This window comes from Perognathus longimembris, chromosome 2 (assembly GCF_023159225.1).
Source record: "Perognathus longimembris pacificus isolate PPM17 chromosome 2, ASM2315922v1, whole genome shotgun sequence".
Lineage (NCBI taxonomy): Eukaryota > Metazoa > Chordata > Mammalia > Rodentia > Heteromyidae > Perognathus > Perognathus longimembris.
In genome coordinates, this window is record NC_063162.1 from 139,061,860 (window position 1) to 139,075,252 (window position 13,393).

Sequence of the window (13,393 nt, forward strand, 5' to 3'; positions counted from 1 at the left end):
GAAGAAGCCAGGGACAGTGCTCAGGCCCTGAGTCCAAGCCCCAAGACTGGCAAAAATAATAAATAAATAAATAAATAAAGTACTGATGTGCTACAGCCTTAAAATATACTAAGTGAAAGAAAAAAACAGGAGAGTCATGCTTTCACAAATGCAAATCTCAGTTAGATATATCTGATTAGCCTTTAGAATGCATTTAATAGATTCATGAACATTAAGACCAGTTAACGAGTACAAGAAAGGATCAATGGAATATCTCCATGGAGCCTTAAAATAAAATGAGTTGGAGAATAATGTCACTAAGATAGAAATGTTCTTCAAATATGGTCAATTAAAATTCCCTTGTGCCTTATTGATCAGCCTTTTTAAAATATACATGCAGTGGATATGAATTTTTTGGTAATTGGTTCATATCTTACATTTTTGTTCTTCATAGAGCTTGCCACTTGAGACTCCATTACAGAAACATTCAGTACGGCTACTAATGGGCCTTGAGGAGAGGACCAGGCAAACACATGATGGCCCAGGAGAAGCTATTAGTGATCTTAAATTTTTCTATTTCACTGTATGGGCCATGGCATGGACCAACTTTATTGGGTTGGTCCTTCCTGTTTTATTGTTGGGAAGATAAGAATCTCTCTCTTTTCTCTTTCTCTTTGTATGTTTTCTTTTTTTTTTAAACACCAAGAGAACACAAAAAAATGCTAGATTATTATGAAATTTACTTTTAATTTAGAATATATTCAATTTTAGAACTGTAAAAGGATAATTTTATAAGAATTGTTTCATGGACTTTAAGCAAAAGCTAGGAGAGATGGTCTTATTTGAAGCAAAACTCTGGCAGTCTTCTCAGGAAGACATATCCAGTAGATGTGATACTTCACATCTTCAACCATAGTGTGCTGTTACTTTTGATTTGCTTTTATTATCCTTAAGTAATTGTGCAAAGGAATTTCAATTCACCATGGCACTTTATGAGTAAAATACATCTAGATCAATACCATCTCTTATTCACAACAGTTAATATACAATAACCCTTAGAATAACCCATCATTATACAGTCCCTAGTTTATAATTCCTTTTTTTCCCCCTGATGTCTCCTACTTGGACTTATTCTAAGAAGGATCGAAAAGTCTCACTGTTTTCCTCTGGACTGAGATCTTTGAACTTTATTTCCTTCATTTCTTTATCTTACTCTCACGTCCAAGCTTTGTCATTGAGTGATTCATTGTATATCAGACATCCAATTTCCTCTTCCACTTCTCCACTTTTAACTCAGGAGAGGAGATAGGGTGGTTGCCACCACATGAAACGTGAGGAAGCATCTAACCTCCACTTCCCATTCCCTTTCTGAGTCCTGCCAAAACTATCCTGACCTTATAGAGATCCCCAGGTGTCCATTTCTTCCTCTTGGAGAATGCTCTTCCCGACTTCACTTATTTTCTTATCAAAGACTCCTCCATCTATAATAGTCACCTGAATTTTTCTTTTACTAGAACCTTCCATTCCCTTTCCCTTGTTCTTCTACCTAGTGACAGATAGTAACTCTGGCTCTGAGTCTCTTTTCCTTCCCATCTCCTATTCTAGAATACTATGTATTTATTGTGATGCTACAAATTCAATACTGTCTCTGAGCTCGGCTCTTGGTAGTGTGAAATGGCGATCAAAAAAATCTGTTTTCTCCCACTTTTTTCAAAGCTTAATTCAATTCATTACAGCGCTCCATAAGCCTCCATGGCACTAGAAAGAAATTAAGCATGCATTTACTTAGTTTTCATGTACTCTTTATCCTTGCCTTTTTTAAATCCCACCCCCGTGTTATATGGTAAAACCAATGAGAAAATTTGCAAGGGAGAGTTTTGTTTTTGTTTGATTGTACTGTCTTGCATATGAACCATGATAAAGGAAGACTATTAAACAAGGCATATGGTATTTCCCTAACATAAGGATGCCACTTCACAATTCCCAATGACTACTTTGGCTTCATATAGCACAAAAAATATTCTCATGCACTTTACAATGACTGCATTGCCTGCGAACAAATAACAAAACAAACAAAAATGCCATCCTGAGTGATGTTTATTATCCATACTTTACTGTAACTTTTGAGTGTGAAAATAACCCACAAATATCATTAGTTTTTAATAACAGGGCTGGCATATCCATATTAAATTGAAGGTATTTGGGGTGGTTGGACGTGGAGAGTTATGTCTCATGAATATTACAGTAAGATTCATGTTTAATATTCTCAAAGGTTGATGTGGATGGCAGAAATAGAGACCAGTTTTAGGAAGAAAGCAGGGGAGAGGAGGGGAAAGGAGAGTAGGAGGTGGGGGGAGAAAAGGGAGGTAAGGAAAGAGGGACGTGGGACAAGAGAGAAAGGGAAGGAAGGAACGAACCAACGAATGAACGAAGGAAGGAAGGAAGGAATGAACAAACGAACAAAGGGGAATAGATTATGAGAGCATACATACCCAAGGTAACACTTGGCACCTGTCTTAATTACTGTAGCACAACATTATAGCTAGATATGAAGAAAATATAATTGATCAGAGCAGTCTTGGCAAGGTACTAACTTGAATTGTGGTGTAAATACGTAGTTTATTTCTATTTGAGAGATTTTTCTTCTACATGCTATTGTAATTAATAGATCCTTTCAGCCTCTTTGTAAAATCTCACTGAGTATGCTTCATGTAAAAACACATCTGCTGTTTATTCATAGGCCATTTGTAGTTAGAAATAACTTGATCTAGACAAGAGTTATTCAGTTTCATGTTTGGCCATTTGTTTATTCATATATTCATTCAACAGATACTAAGTGTTTACCCTGTTTTGGAAACGATTTCAGGCACAAGGGGATACATCTGTGAACAAAACGGTATTCTTAATAATAATTATATCCTAGTAGAACTTGAGTTCCTTGTAGGGACTTGCTGGACTTTCTACTCAGGTCTAGAGTTTTCTGCTTACCCTAGAATTAAACAATAACATTGTCATATTTTATTTGCTTGGCTGTACTGTAATAGAAAGCCATCTGAGTATAAGGCTACGTTTTTTACATTTGTTTTCCTCTTGATATAGTGACAAACCACAGGGTTATTGTATGTAGACTCTTATCAGATGTTTTATAGTTGTGGAAGCAGCAGTTGTAAACATACTGATATTTTAGGCACATCATAAAAATCTTTATCTAAACGAACCCCTCTACCAAGACAACAGCTATGAAAACAGGTACCTCTTAGACCATTCAACTAGACTTAAACTCAAAATAAAGACACTTACTAATATGGTACAATAGACCCAGCAGTCCTGTATACTCTGCATGCAATTTATGTATTAATGAGGAAATACATTTATTTTAAAATTCAGTGTACATAGTAGTTCTTTTCTTTCTTGGAAGCCCATTTTAAATCCATGTCACATGAAAAATGTCACGTATTGATAATGTTAGAGTTTATACCTTTCATTTTTGAGTATTTTTATTGAAAAAAGAGGAAAGGCATTTGATTTTGTATGTATTTAAGTAGTTTTCTAAATCTCACACTGTACTAACATTACCTTCAAAATCTAATAATGCAATAAGAGATATCTTTTATACATTTTATTCCAAAGTTGGTCTTACTAATAATAATTATGTAGTGCTTTGCTACCCAAAGTAATAAGAATGGGCTCTGTTGTTTATTTTTACGAGTTCATATTCATATGTTGGGTTTTCTTTGTATGTGCGTATGTGTTTCTGTGTCTTTGTCTGATCAATTGAATCCTTCCTTGTTTAATAATTCTCAACAGGAAATAGTTGGCAGGTTACTCTTGATACTGTATGTCAAACACTGTACCGGATGCCCTTATGTACATTATCACCCTTAAATATCACCACCAATCTTTGTGTTGACTGCACACTTTATATTATAAATAAGAAAGATATGGCTTAGGGAATTTAAATAATTTTATCACAGTTCTACTAAAAATAAACAGGTCAAGTATCTGTCACAGAACATATTGATTCCTCCCACTGTACCATGGTTGTTTCAAAGAGAACATTTGTTTCTAAGGTTATGGTTTCCTTTTCCTGCTTTATTAAGATGGCTGTATTCATTATCAATGACAGGAAATCCTTGTGGGAAAGAATTAAGGAATAAATAAAAATGGAAGCTAATTTCTCCTAAGTAAATGAATTGTAAAGGAAGGGACTAGCCTGCAATCACTTATATCCTGTCACTTCTCCAGTCACTAAGTGGCCTTGGTGCTCCTTGCCAATCATCTGGGAGAGCCTGTCAAATCATCTTCATTGCTAAAAGCAAGAAATACAGCGAGGGCATTCCTTCCCTCCCTTTACACAGTATATTCTATTTGTAATACTCTCATCTGTTTCCCTTCCATTCCAACCATCCATCATCATTCAGCATTTTCTCTGGTACCCATCACTTGGCCTCCACACCTGAGATTAGCCTGCATGCCTGTTAAATGGAGAGCTGTTCCAACCTAGTTGATGCGCTTCTCAGGATTGAGCAACATGCTTCTAACAGTCACTCATGACAGCAGCTCCCAGGCTACCTGATTGTAGAAAGGCAAGGAGAAATGAACTGTGTTTCTCAGTAAGAATACTGAAATGCTAGAGTCTAGCTCAGAAGTTGAGACTCAAGGACTTTGTGAGTTTTTAGTTTTGGCAGATTTCTTCTCAAGAATATTCTCACTATTTAGTCCACTTTGTGCTGTTATAGTAGAGTACCACAGACTGAGTATTTTTTAAATGAATAGCAGTTTATTGGTTATAGTCCTTGAATATGGGAAATTCAAGAGAAAGGGGAGATAGGTCCACCCCCCTTTCCCATCCATTGTGCATGCTTGAAGAGATAGGTTCAAACTCAGTTGCTTATAACCCTCACGTTCCTGGTATAATGGCTGTAATCCATTCATGAGAGTGCTTATAGCAAAGGCTCACCTCCTAAAGCCCTTCACTTGGGGATTCAAGGGGGTGGTCTTTCACACAATAGCATTAGAAAGCTGAATTTTCACATCTGGTTTGTAAAGAAGAAATCCCACATTTGCTGTAGCATATATCTCCTATTACTGGAACCTAGAGAGAGAATGGGGTTCCTGTAGATGGATTTTAGTAAATAGAGGTAAGGAGAACAATCCATTGTTTTTTCTTTTCTTTTCTTTTCTTTTTTTTTTTTTTTTCTGGCCAGTCCTGGGCCTTGGACTCAGGGCCTGAGCACTGTCCCTGGCTTCTTTTTGCTCAAGGCTAGCACTCTGCCACTTGAGCCACAGCGCCACTTCTGGCCGTTTTCTGTATATGTGGTGCTGGGGAATTGAACCCAGGGCCTCATGTCTACTAGACAAGCACTCTTGCCACTGGGCCATATCCCCAGCCCCAATCCATTGTTTTTTCTTAATTTCTACCCAAACTTCACTTTATATTTAGCTTAAACACAGTCTATGCACCAGTCATCAATATCTGTATCTACTAAGGACTTAGAGCAAATGAACTTTCTCTGAGTTTCTACCTAATGTACTCTGATCATACTTTAGGTTTCCCAGCAAAGCCTTTGGTGGACTAGCATTTCTAGTGCTCTCTGCTTTTTTTTTGGTATTATACATTATCTTTTTGTTATCTTAATTCTTAAATCATTGTCATCAACAAGTATTTATTAAGTATTCCTTCTTACTAGATTTATTTGTATTTGTTAGTTTCTTGACAGTGTACATAGGACTTCCACTTATACTGTCTCATCCAATTCAAATAACATTCTTTCAAAGTAGTACTCTGTTCTTTTATTCATCCAGCAATTATGTCCTTGTCTGACCACTTTCTACCAAGTTATATTCCAAATGGGAAAAGGGGTATATAAAAAAAAATTCTAATGTAACAGTAGTAGAAGTGATCTGTGTTATGGAATTTCTCTCTTCTTTCCCAGTAGATAAAAATGAGATTGAAGACAGGGATTGCAATAATTGAATTTCATCTTAATAGACCATGAAAGTGGTGGTAGAAATACTTCTTTCAGTGTTCAAACCTATATATATCTTTTTCACATTTTAAACTCTGTGAAGCTAGGATTTATCTTAAATTGGGTTGTTTGTCCACCTTCATATAGTCATGATGTATTGTTAAAGTATATATGAATTTGGTGGTTACTTTTTGTGTCATTACCTTTTGATATTTTAATTAATCAGAAAGGATAAAAGAAGTCATACAGATCCTGGTCAACATTATATTTAAACTTTCTGGTTAGACATCTAGCTACTCAGGAAGCCAAGATCTGAGGATCATGGTTCAAAGCCAGCCTGGACAGGCATGTCTGTCAGACTCTTGTCTCCAATTAACTACACAAAATCTGGAGATCGGGTTGTGGTTCAAAGTGTTAAAGCACTAGCCTTGAGCATAAAAGCTCAGGAACAGTTCCTAGCCCCTGAGTTCAAGCCCTAAACTGGCAACACAACAGAAAACTTTCCTGGTAGCATAAGAAAGCGTCAGCTGGGAGTATGGCCTAGTGGCAAGCATGGTTGCCTCATAAGAAAGCATCAGTCTTAAACTCTACAGAATGGCTTGCATCATACATCATGGAATAAAATACTGACTATAACTTGGAACATGCCTTTAAAAAACCCATACTCACAATGCCATAGGATGAAACTGTACAGAAAACAAGAACATTAGCAATGCTCAGGCAGAATCATTCAGAAAAGGTGATAAGTAAATAATGTTATAAATGGTTTAATGGATTTTAAAATAATTCCTTATTGAATATGCAAGGGAAATTGATAGCAAACGTTTATTTTTTAAAGTTGTGGAAGCTTTTCAATAAGAAAAAGTGAAAGCTTTAAAGATGCATATATATATATTTTAATACGCAAGATGTTTTTTCTGTAGTGTAACATGTCATAGATAACATAGGGTGTCATGTACTAGTGTGGTCTTAATTACAATGAAACATTGTAATTTGTGTATATGTAACTTTCTCCTCACAGATTTACAAGCTGGCACAACTTTGTCACTTCTTCCATTCTTGAAAGTTTCTTGAAAGATGCTAGTAAACAGAGATAAAAAAAAAATTTAACCTTAACGAAGTAATAACCTTGAATAGTTGCTTTAAGTAGGCTATTTATTTTTCCTAGGCTTCCAACTTATTATCTTTAGTGGACTGTTGAATCCATCATTTATTGGAGTGAGAAAGACTTGAACATTCAAAGCAACTTGGTAGATTTTGAAAAGGGCTTCTCAAAGATGTTTCTTTTGACGGCATGACTTATGTGCATAGCCTTGCTTTTATTTATTTGTAAGAGTCGAAGTGAATGGGGAGGGGGGAGGCAGGGGGAAAATGAGAGAGAAGGTAACAAGTTGGATAAGAAATGTACTCATGGCCTTACATAGGAAACTGTAACCTTTCTGTACTTCACTTTGACAATAAAGAAAAAAGAAAAGAGTTGCAGTGAGCTAAATACCTCTAACCTTTCATCTACCCCCTCCCTTTTCTTTTTTCCTGTTTTCTGAAAAGGAGGCCCTGATGACAATTTAATTGAAGGTGGAGGAACAAAATTTGTCTGTAAACCTGGAGCCAGAAACATTACCATCATATTCCATCCATTGTTAAGGTAAGTGAAATCCTATGATGTTCTTACTGAGTATCAGCATTTTCATTATTAATGCTGGTGTACAAAAGGCCAGTAGTTTAGTCAGAATTGAAATCAGTCATTAAAAAACAGCAATGACAATTTTTTTAGGGCCTCATAATCAATGTTAGTCAAGAGAAGAGATTATGTCAGCCCTACAAATAGTTACTTGTTCTCAGGAGTAATAGTTTCTAAATACTTTTCATTTTATTTTCTTTCTCTCCCATTCTCTTAGCTTGTTTCTCTCTCTCTCTCTCTCTCTCTCTCTCTCTCTCTCTCTCTCTCTCTCTCTCTCTCTCTGCCTTGTTTCTCCCTTCCTCCCCCTCCCTCCCTCCCTCCCTTCTTCCCTCTCTCCCTCTTTCTCTCTTCCTTCCCCTCTTCTCTTTCAACCCATCTCAGTGGTTGGCAAAGTATGTTCCACTAGAGAAATCTAGGCTACCACCTGTTTTTCTAAATAACATTTTTATTGACCACAATCATGCTCATGTATGCAGCAATTATAGTGGTGAATCATTTGGATGGTCCATATGGCCCACAAGCTCAAAATATTTACTCTGCTTTTTTTTTATAGGAAAAACTACTGACCTATATTCTGTCTCACTCATTTTCATCAGTGTCTCAGTAGCCTCTGAAAATTGGCATGTGACTCAGCAAATATAATTTACAAACACTGAACTATTTTATCAAATATGTGGCTAAATATTATGACAGTTAATTTCAATTAAAGTGTATTGTAATGCTCAGTTACTTATTATACTATGATTGTATGTTAATAAGAATGTATGATGCTTCTCTTTTAAAAAGAGCTCTAAATCTTAAATACTTTTAAATGGGTTCTTTTTAAAAATACATAATAAGAATTAGAGATGGAATTTATTTGTACTAATTGGAGAAATTAACCTAATTGTGGCGTTAAAGGCCAATGATTCATGGTTATAAATGACAAGGTTTTGTAATAATCAAACTTCTGGATATGATACATAAAAGTGTGCATATAGCATTTCATAATAACTATACTGTGCCTTGGGAAAGATTAGGATGGTCAATTTAATATTATGAGCCCTTCACATTTATTTTTAGCATATACAAAAATGATAAAAATTATATTAATGGGGCAATGTAGTATTTATATATTGTTTATAATTCAGGTAATGTTAAAATCATGTTATAAAGGTCTGTGTCATTTATTATAGTTTTGAAAAACTTCCAAAATCCTCTAACATTTTGAAATCTATGGTACATAATTGTTACCCATAACTGTCCTGCTTTGCCATAGTACGTCAACAATTCATTCTCCTGGCATAACTCATTCAATATTTGCCTATTCTTACCTCTCTCCTGTTCTCTCAAACTGCTACCACCATTGCACTCCCAGCCTCTATGAGATCAGATTTATATATTCCATATCTAACTGAGATCATGGACCTTCTTTCTTTGCTGGCCATTTTTCCCTTGATGTAATGACTTTCAGTTGCATCCATGTTGCAATGATAGTAATTTATCCTTCTTATGGCTCAATAGTATTCCACAGTGTATGTGTATCATTTTCATTATCCATTCATCCATTAGTGGACACTCTAGGTTAATTCTATTAAACTATTAGATCATTATAGAGTGAACATGGGAGTACAGATGTCTCTGACATTCTGATTTAATTGATTTTGATTATATACCCATTAATGGGATTGTTGGATTATATTGTAGTTCTATTTTTCATTTTCTGAGGAACTTTGATGCTCTTTCCTATAATGGATATACAAGTTGACATTTCTAGTAATATGTGTATCTCTATATATGTATATGTATATATATATATGACACTATTCTGTATTTTTCAAAAGATTAGTCTGGAAAATTTAATATTGTTTTAACCACAATTTATAACAGGAACTTTTAGATCTGGATATCTAATGTAATATTAATAGAATGTTTTGTCCCTAAAGAACCACTCTATATTGCTGTACTTTCATATTAAGGAAGAGACACTTAAGGGTTGACTCAGATTTAGGATTATCTCCGAATGACACGCTAATTTCCTAAGATAAATTTAACACATTCAGATAATGGTTAACCTGAAGCTACCAGATTGGCCAGAAATAATACAGAGTATGTTTTCCCAAAATCTACGTAGATTGTTACTGGAAAATGTCTAGCTTCTTATGCAATAAGACTTACTAAATTGATGTCATAGTGACTAGCTAAAACTCTGAGCTCTCATTTAAGTAATTGTTTTCTTCAGTTATACTGAATTATTTCCCCAGTTGGTTTTAAATGTAAAAACACAAATATATAAATTAAAATAAAAATCTACTTTCATAAAATATGGCATTAAATTTCATAAAGCCTCTTAATAAGCATTTGTAGCAAGTAAATTTATATAATTTACAGCTTACATTAAGGCTAGGAACCAGTGGCTTACACCTGTAATACTGGCTACTCAGGAGACTAAGATCTGAGAATCATGGTTCTAGACCAGCCCAGGCAGGAAACTCTGTGAGACTCTTAAGGCCAATAAACCACTCAAAAAAAAAAAAAAAAAACAGGGTGGCGTTGTGGCTCAAGTGGTAGAGCATTCACCTTGAGCAAAAGAAACTTAAGGACAATGCCCAGGCCCAGAGTTCAAACCCCAGAATGGGCAAAAATAAACAGAAAGTTACGTTAAGATAATCAGCACTTTGTTGGTTTAGTTAATATGTATGTATTGGTTATATACATGATAAATTATAATGTGATATTTGTGTATTAAGTGACACTGTTTATATATGTCAAATGACTTTGGTAATTAGTATTCAGTCTCTTATCCAATTGTAATTGATTTCTACTTAGTGTTGTTAATTGTTGGGAACATAGGAAAATGCCTTAACTGTAATGGTTAACTACTCACCTAGATTTAGTGTCATAATTTACTGCCTGATTATGCTACAGCTTGGACAAATGGATTCCTTTTGCCTGTGTTTGTTTCAACTATGGAAGAAACTCTGAAAGCTTCTTAGAAGTGTAGTCAGTACCCATTGTTTCATGGGATTTTTCTTATAGAATTTTTTTTAATGCGGAGAAAAAAAGAGCAAAATATGTATTTGCACTTGCTCTGTACCCATAATGCATTGATTATAGTAGATTGATAAAGTTTAATAAATTATAGTTCTCTTTTTATAATTATACAAGAGGTTTATTGTGGCATATACATATTGCTGCACTAGAGTTCTCAACAATGGAGATTTTTTGTGTGATATTTATTTTTCTTTGCTAGGGAGTTATTCTAAGTCTTGGTAGTACTATCACTCATGTATTTGGCTTCTGTTTTCATTCAGAATTTTATTATTTGATGAGACCTGAAGAAAGTGTGTTATATGCTACAATTTATTATTCATTCTTTCTACGTGTATCTTCAAATGGAAATACCAGGAATATTATGTCTATGTTAAATCTTGATAGTATATTTTCTGGTGTTGGAGTTTGAATGCAGGGCCTCATGCTTGCTAACCTTGATATGCGTACTACTCATTGGAATCATTCATTGTTCCTATCCCATGCCAGTTTGAGGTGAATGTGATTTTGCTTTTATTTATTTGTTTGTTTATTTTATAGATAGTATAACAGTGAAAGAGGCTGAATGAAAAAGTGAGGGAAAAAGCTGATTTGAAATCTAAAATGTAAACAGCAGGATATCTTTGTTCAAGAGTAGGCTCCTTCACTTAGTTTTACCAACCAGTTACTTGTTGGACTCTGATTCTATGTGAGGTCCTAAGGAAACACAGTAAGGTCATGTTCCTTGTCTCCAAGGTACTCACTGGGATTACTTAGACTGCAGAGGTGGTACCACTGACCAAGTCTGGAAAAGGACAGTTAAGCATGAGTCATGAGGGTTCTTACTCCTGTGAGACAACTCCTCAGACTAGTTGAAACCATACATCTCGTTCCCGATTAGCCACTCACAAGGCATTTGTGTTATTTCTTATCCAATTTTTCTAGACACTTTTCTTAATTGATTATGTCACTTACTTTTATTTATAACTTAAAATGGAGTTTAAAAGTTTAAGAGAAAACTTAACAGAAGTTGACTTATATCATTTCTACTTCAGCATAGACCATTACTTTCTTTTTATATATCTTAGTAGGCTGAACTGCATATTTACTGAACATAGGAAACATTTCCTGTGTTCTGCTCCTTTCCCCATACATATAGTAACATTGGTATTATGTCTTCCCAAACATTTACATATAACTTTGTAGAGTTTATTAAAAGAACTCTTTTCCTATTTTTCAGTCAGCTGGCATTATATTCTTTCCAGCCTAAAGGGTTTTTTAATATTGAAAACCTTAAACTATCCTTCTGGGAACACTAGAGATCAGATTCCTGTTATATTGTTCTTTAGGTTCCCAGTGATAGTGTATACTGTCCTTTTGTAAATTTTTTGTACAGGTTCTCAGTTTTGGTAATCTTGCAAAGTTATATCTGTGCTGTGCTTGTAGACAAGGCAGCTTCATCTCCCAGAAGTCTTTATTGGATGGAGGCAAGTGTACCGGCCTCCAATGTACTGACTGGCTGTTAACTTGTTTCTTAGATATCATGTTTCCTTTCTGGTCACTTTCATCTCTGCCAAAAAGGAAGTATGGTATCATCCAACTTGCTTTAATCTTAGACTTCATTGCATATATTATATTCATAAACTGTACTTAAAGACAATAAAAAGATTTTTTTAAAGCTTAGGGAAAAAAACCCTCAATAAATGTAATAAACCACCTAGTCAGTTTTCCTGCCCCAAGGTGCATCTAAATAAACAAAAATATACTAAAGCAAATAAGTGTCTAGCTATGTCCAGGTAGATTCTAAGACTTTCACAATATGATTACTAATATTTTCTTCATCAAATGCTTTATTTGCTATTGTTCGACATTCTATGGAAACTTTCAAGAGAAATGTGTACATTATAATGAACATAACTTGTTTTATGGACCTTCAGTTTGGAAAATGGAGGAGGAGATGTTAAATGATGAAATTTTAATGATGTAATTCCTCTTTTTGCATAGATCTGACATTTAGGTATCTTCAAAAGTTGCTACTTTTGAATAATTACAGTATGTAAATATTAATCATGATCTAATTATAACTATTCTCTTGGAAATGAAGTACATTTTACTACAGTATTAAGCTCTTTTATAGAGTGATACTTTTTTATTGCAGTTAGTATACCATATAGTCATTACAAGAAATTTGAAATTACTTTGTAGCTGGACTTTGTGGGATTGTCTGGTCTTTGACTGTGAGGAGTGAGAAGTTGTTTTACTTTCACTTTTTTTAAATTTTTATTGTCAAACTGATGTACAGAGATGTTACAGTTTCATACCTTAGGCATTGGATACATTTCTTGTATTGTTTGTTACCTCCTCCCTCATTCCCTCCTCCCCCGCTTACCCCCCTCATAAGCTGTTCAGTTCATTTACACCAAACAGTTTTGCAAGTATTGCTTTTGTAGTCATTTGTCTTTTTTTTTAACCCTGTGTCTCTTGATTTGCTTTTCTTTAAAAAATTAAATGCCTACATACATGTAGATGTTGTGAAGATATAACGCCTGTTACTGACTTCCAAGGTAAATGATTTTATGAGACTTCTTACTGCATTTATACTCTGAAATCCTGATTTTCAATAAGAAATCCTACTATTTTTAATTCTTGAAAAGAGTATATTTTAAGAGTGCTTAATATTTTGTTTGTTATCTGATATAAATAAAACACAAAGAAAAGAACTGTCTTTAATAGTGCATTGAAATCTATCAATTCA

At 34.5% G+C, this 13,393-nt stretch overlaps 1 protein-coding gene across 3 annotated transcripts in view; it reads left to right on the forward strand.

Moving 5' to 3' along the window:
- Exoc4 (exocyst complex component 4) overlaps positions 1-13,393 on the forward strand; it is a 669,227-nt gene that overhangs the window by 300,091 nt on the left and 355,743 nt on the right. For 2 of the 3 annotated variants that reach the window (XM_048340247.1, XM_048340248.1), the window contains exon 10: positions 7,497-7,593. In XM_048340247.1, the coding sequence (XP_048196204.1) occupies positions 7,497-7,593 (97 nt within the window). Of the gene's footprint in view, positions 1-7,496; positions 7,594-8,182; positions 9,188-13,393 lie in introns of those variants that run through there. The other variant, XM_048340249.1, reaches the window with a different exon arrangement.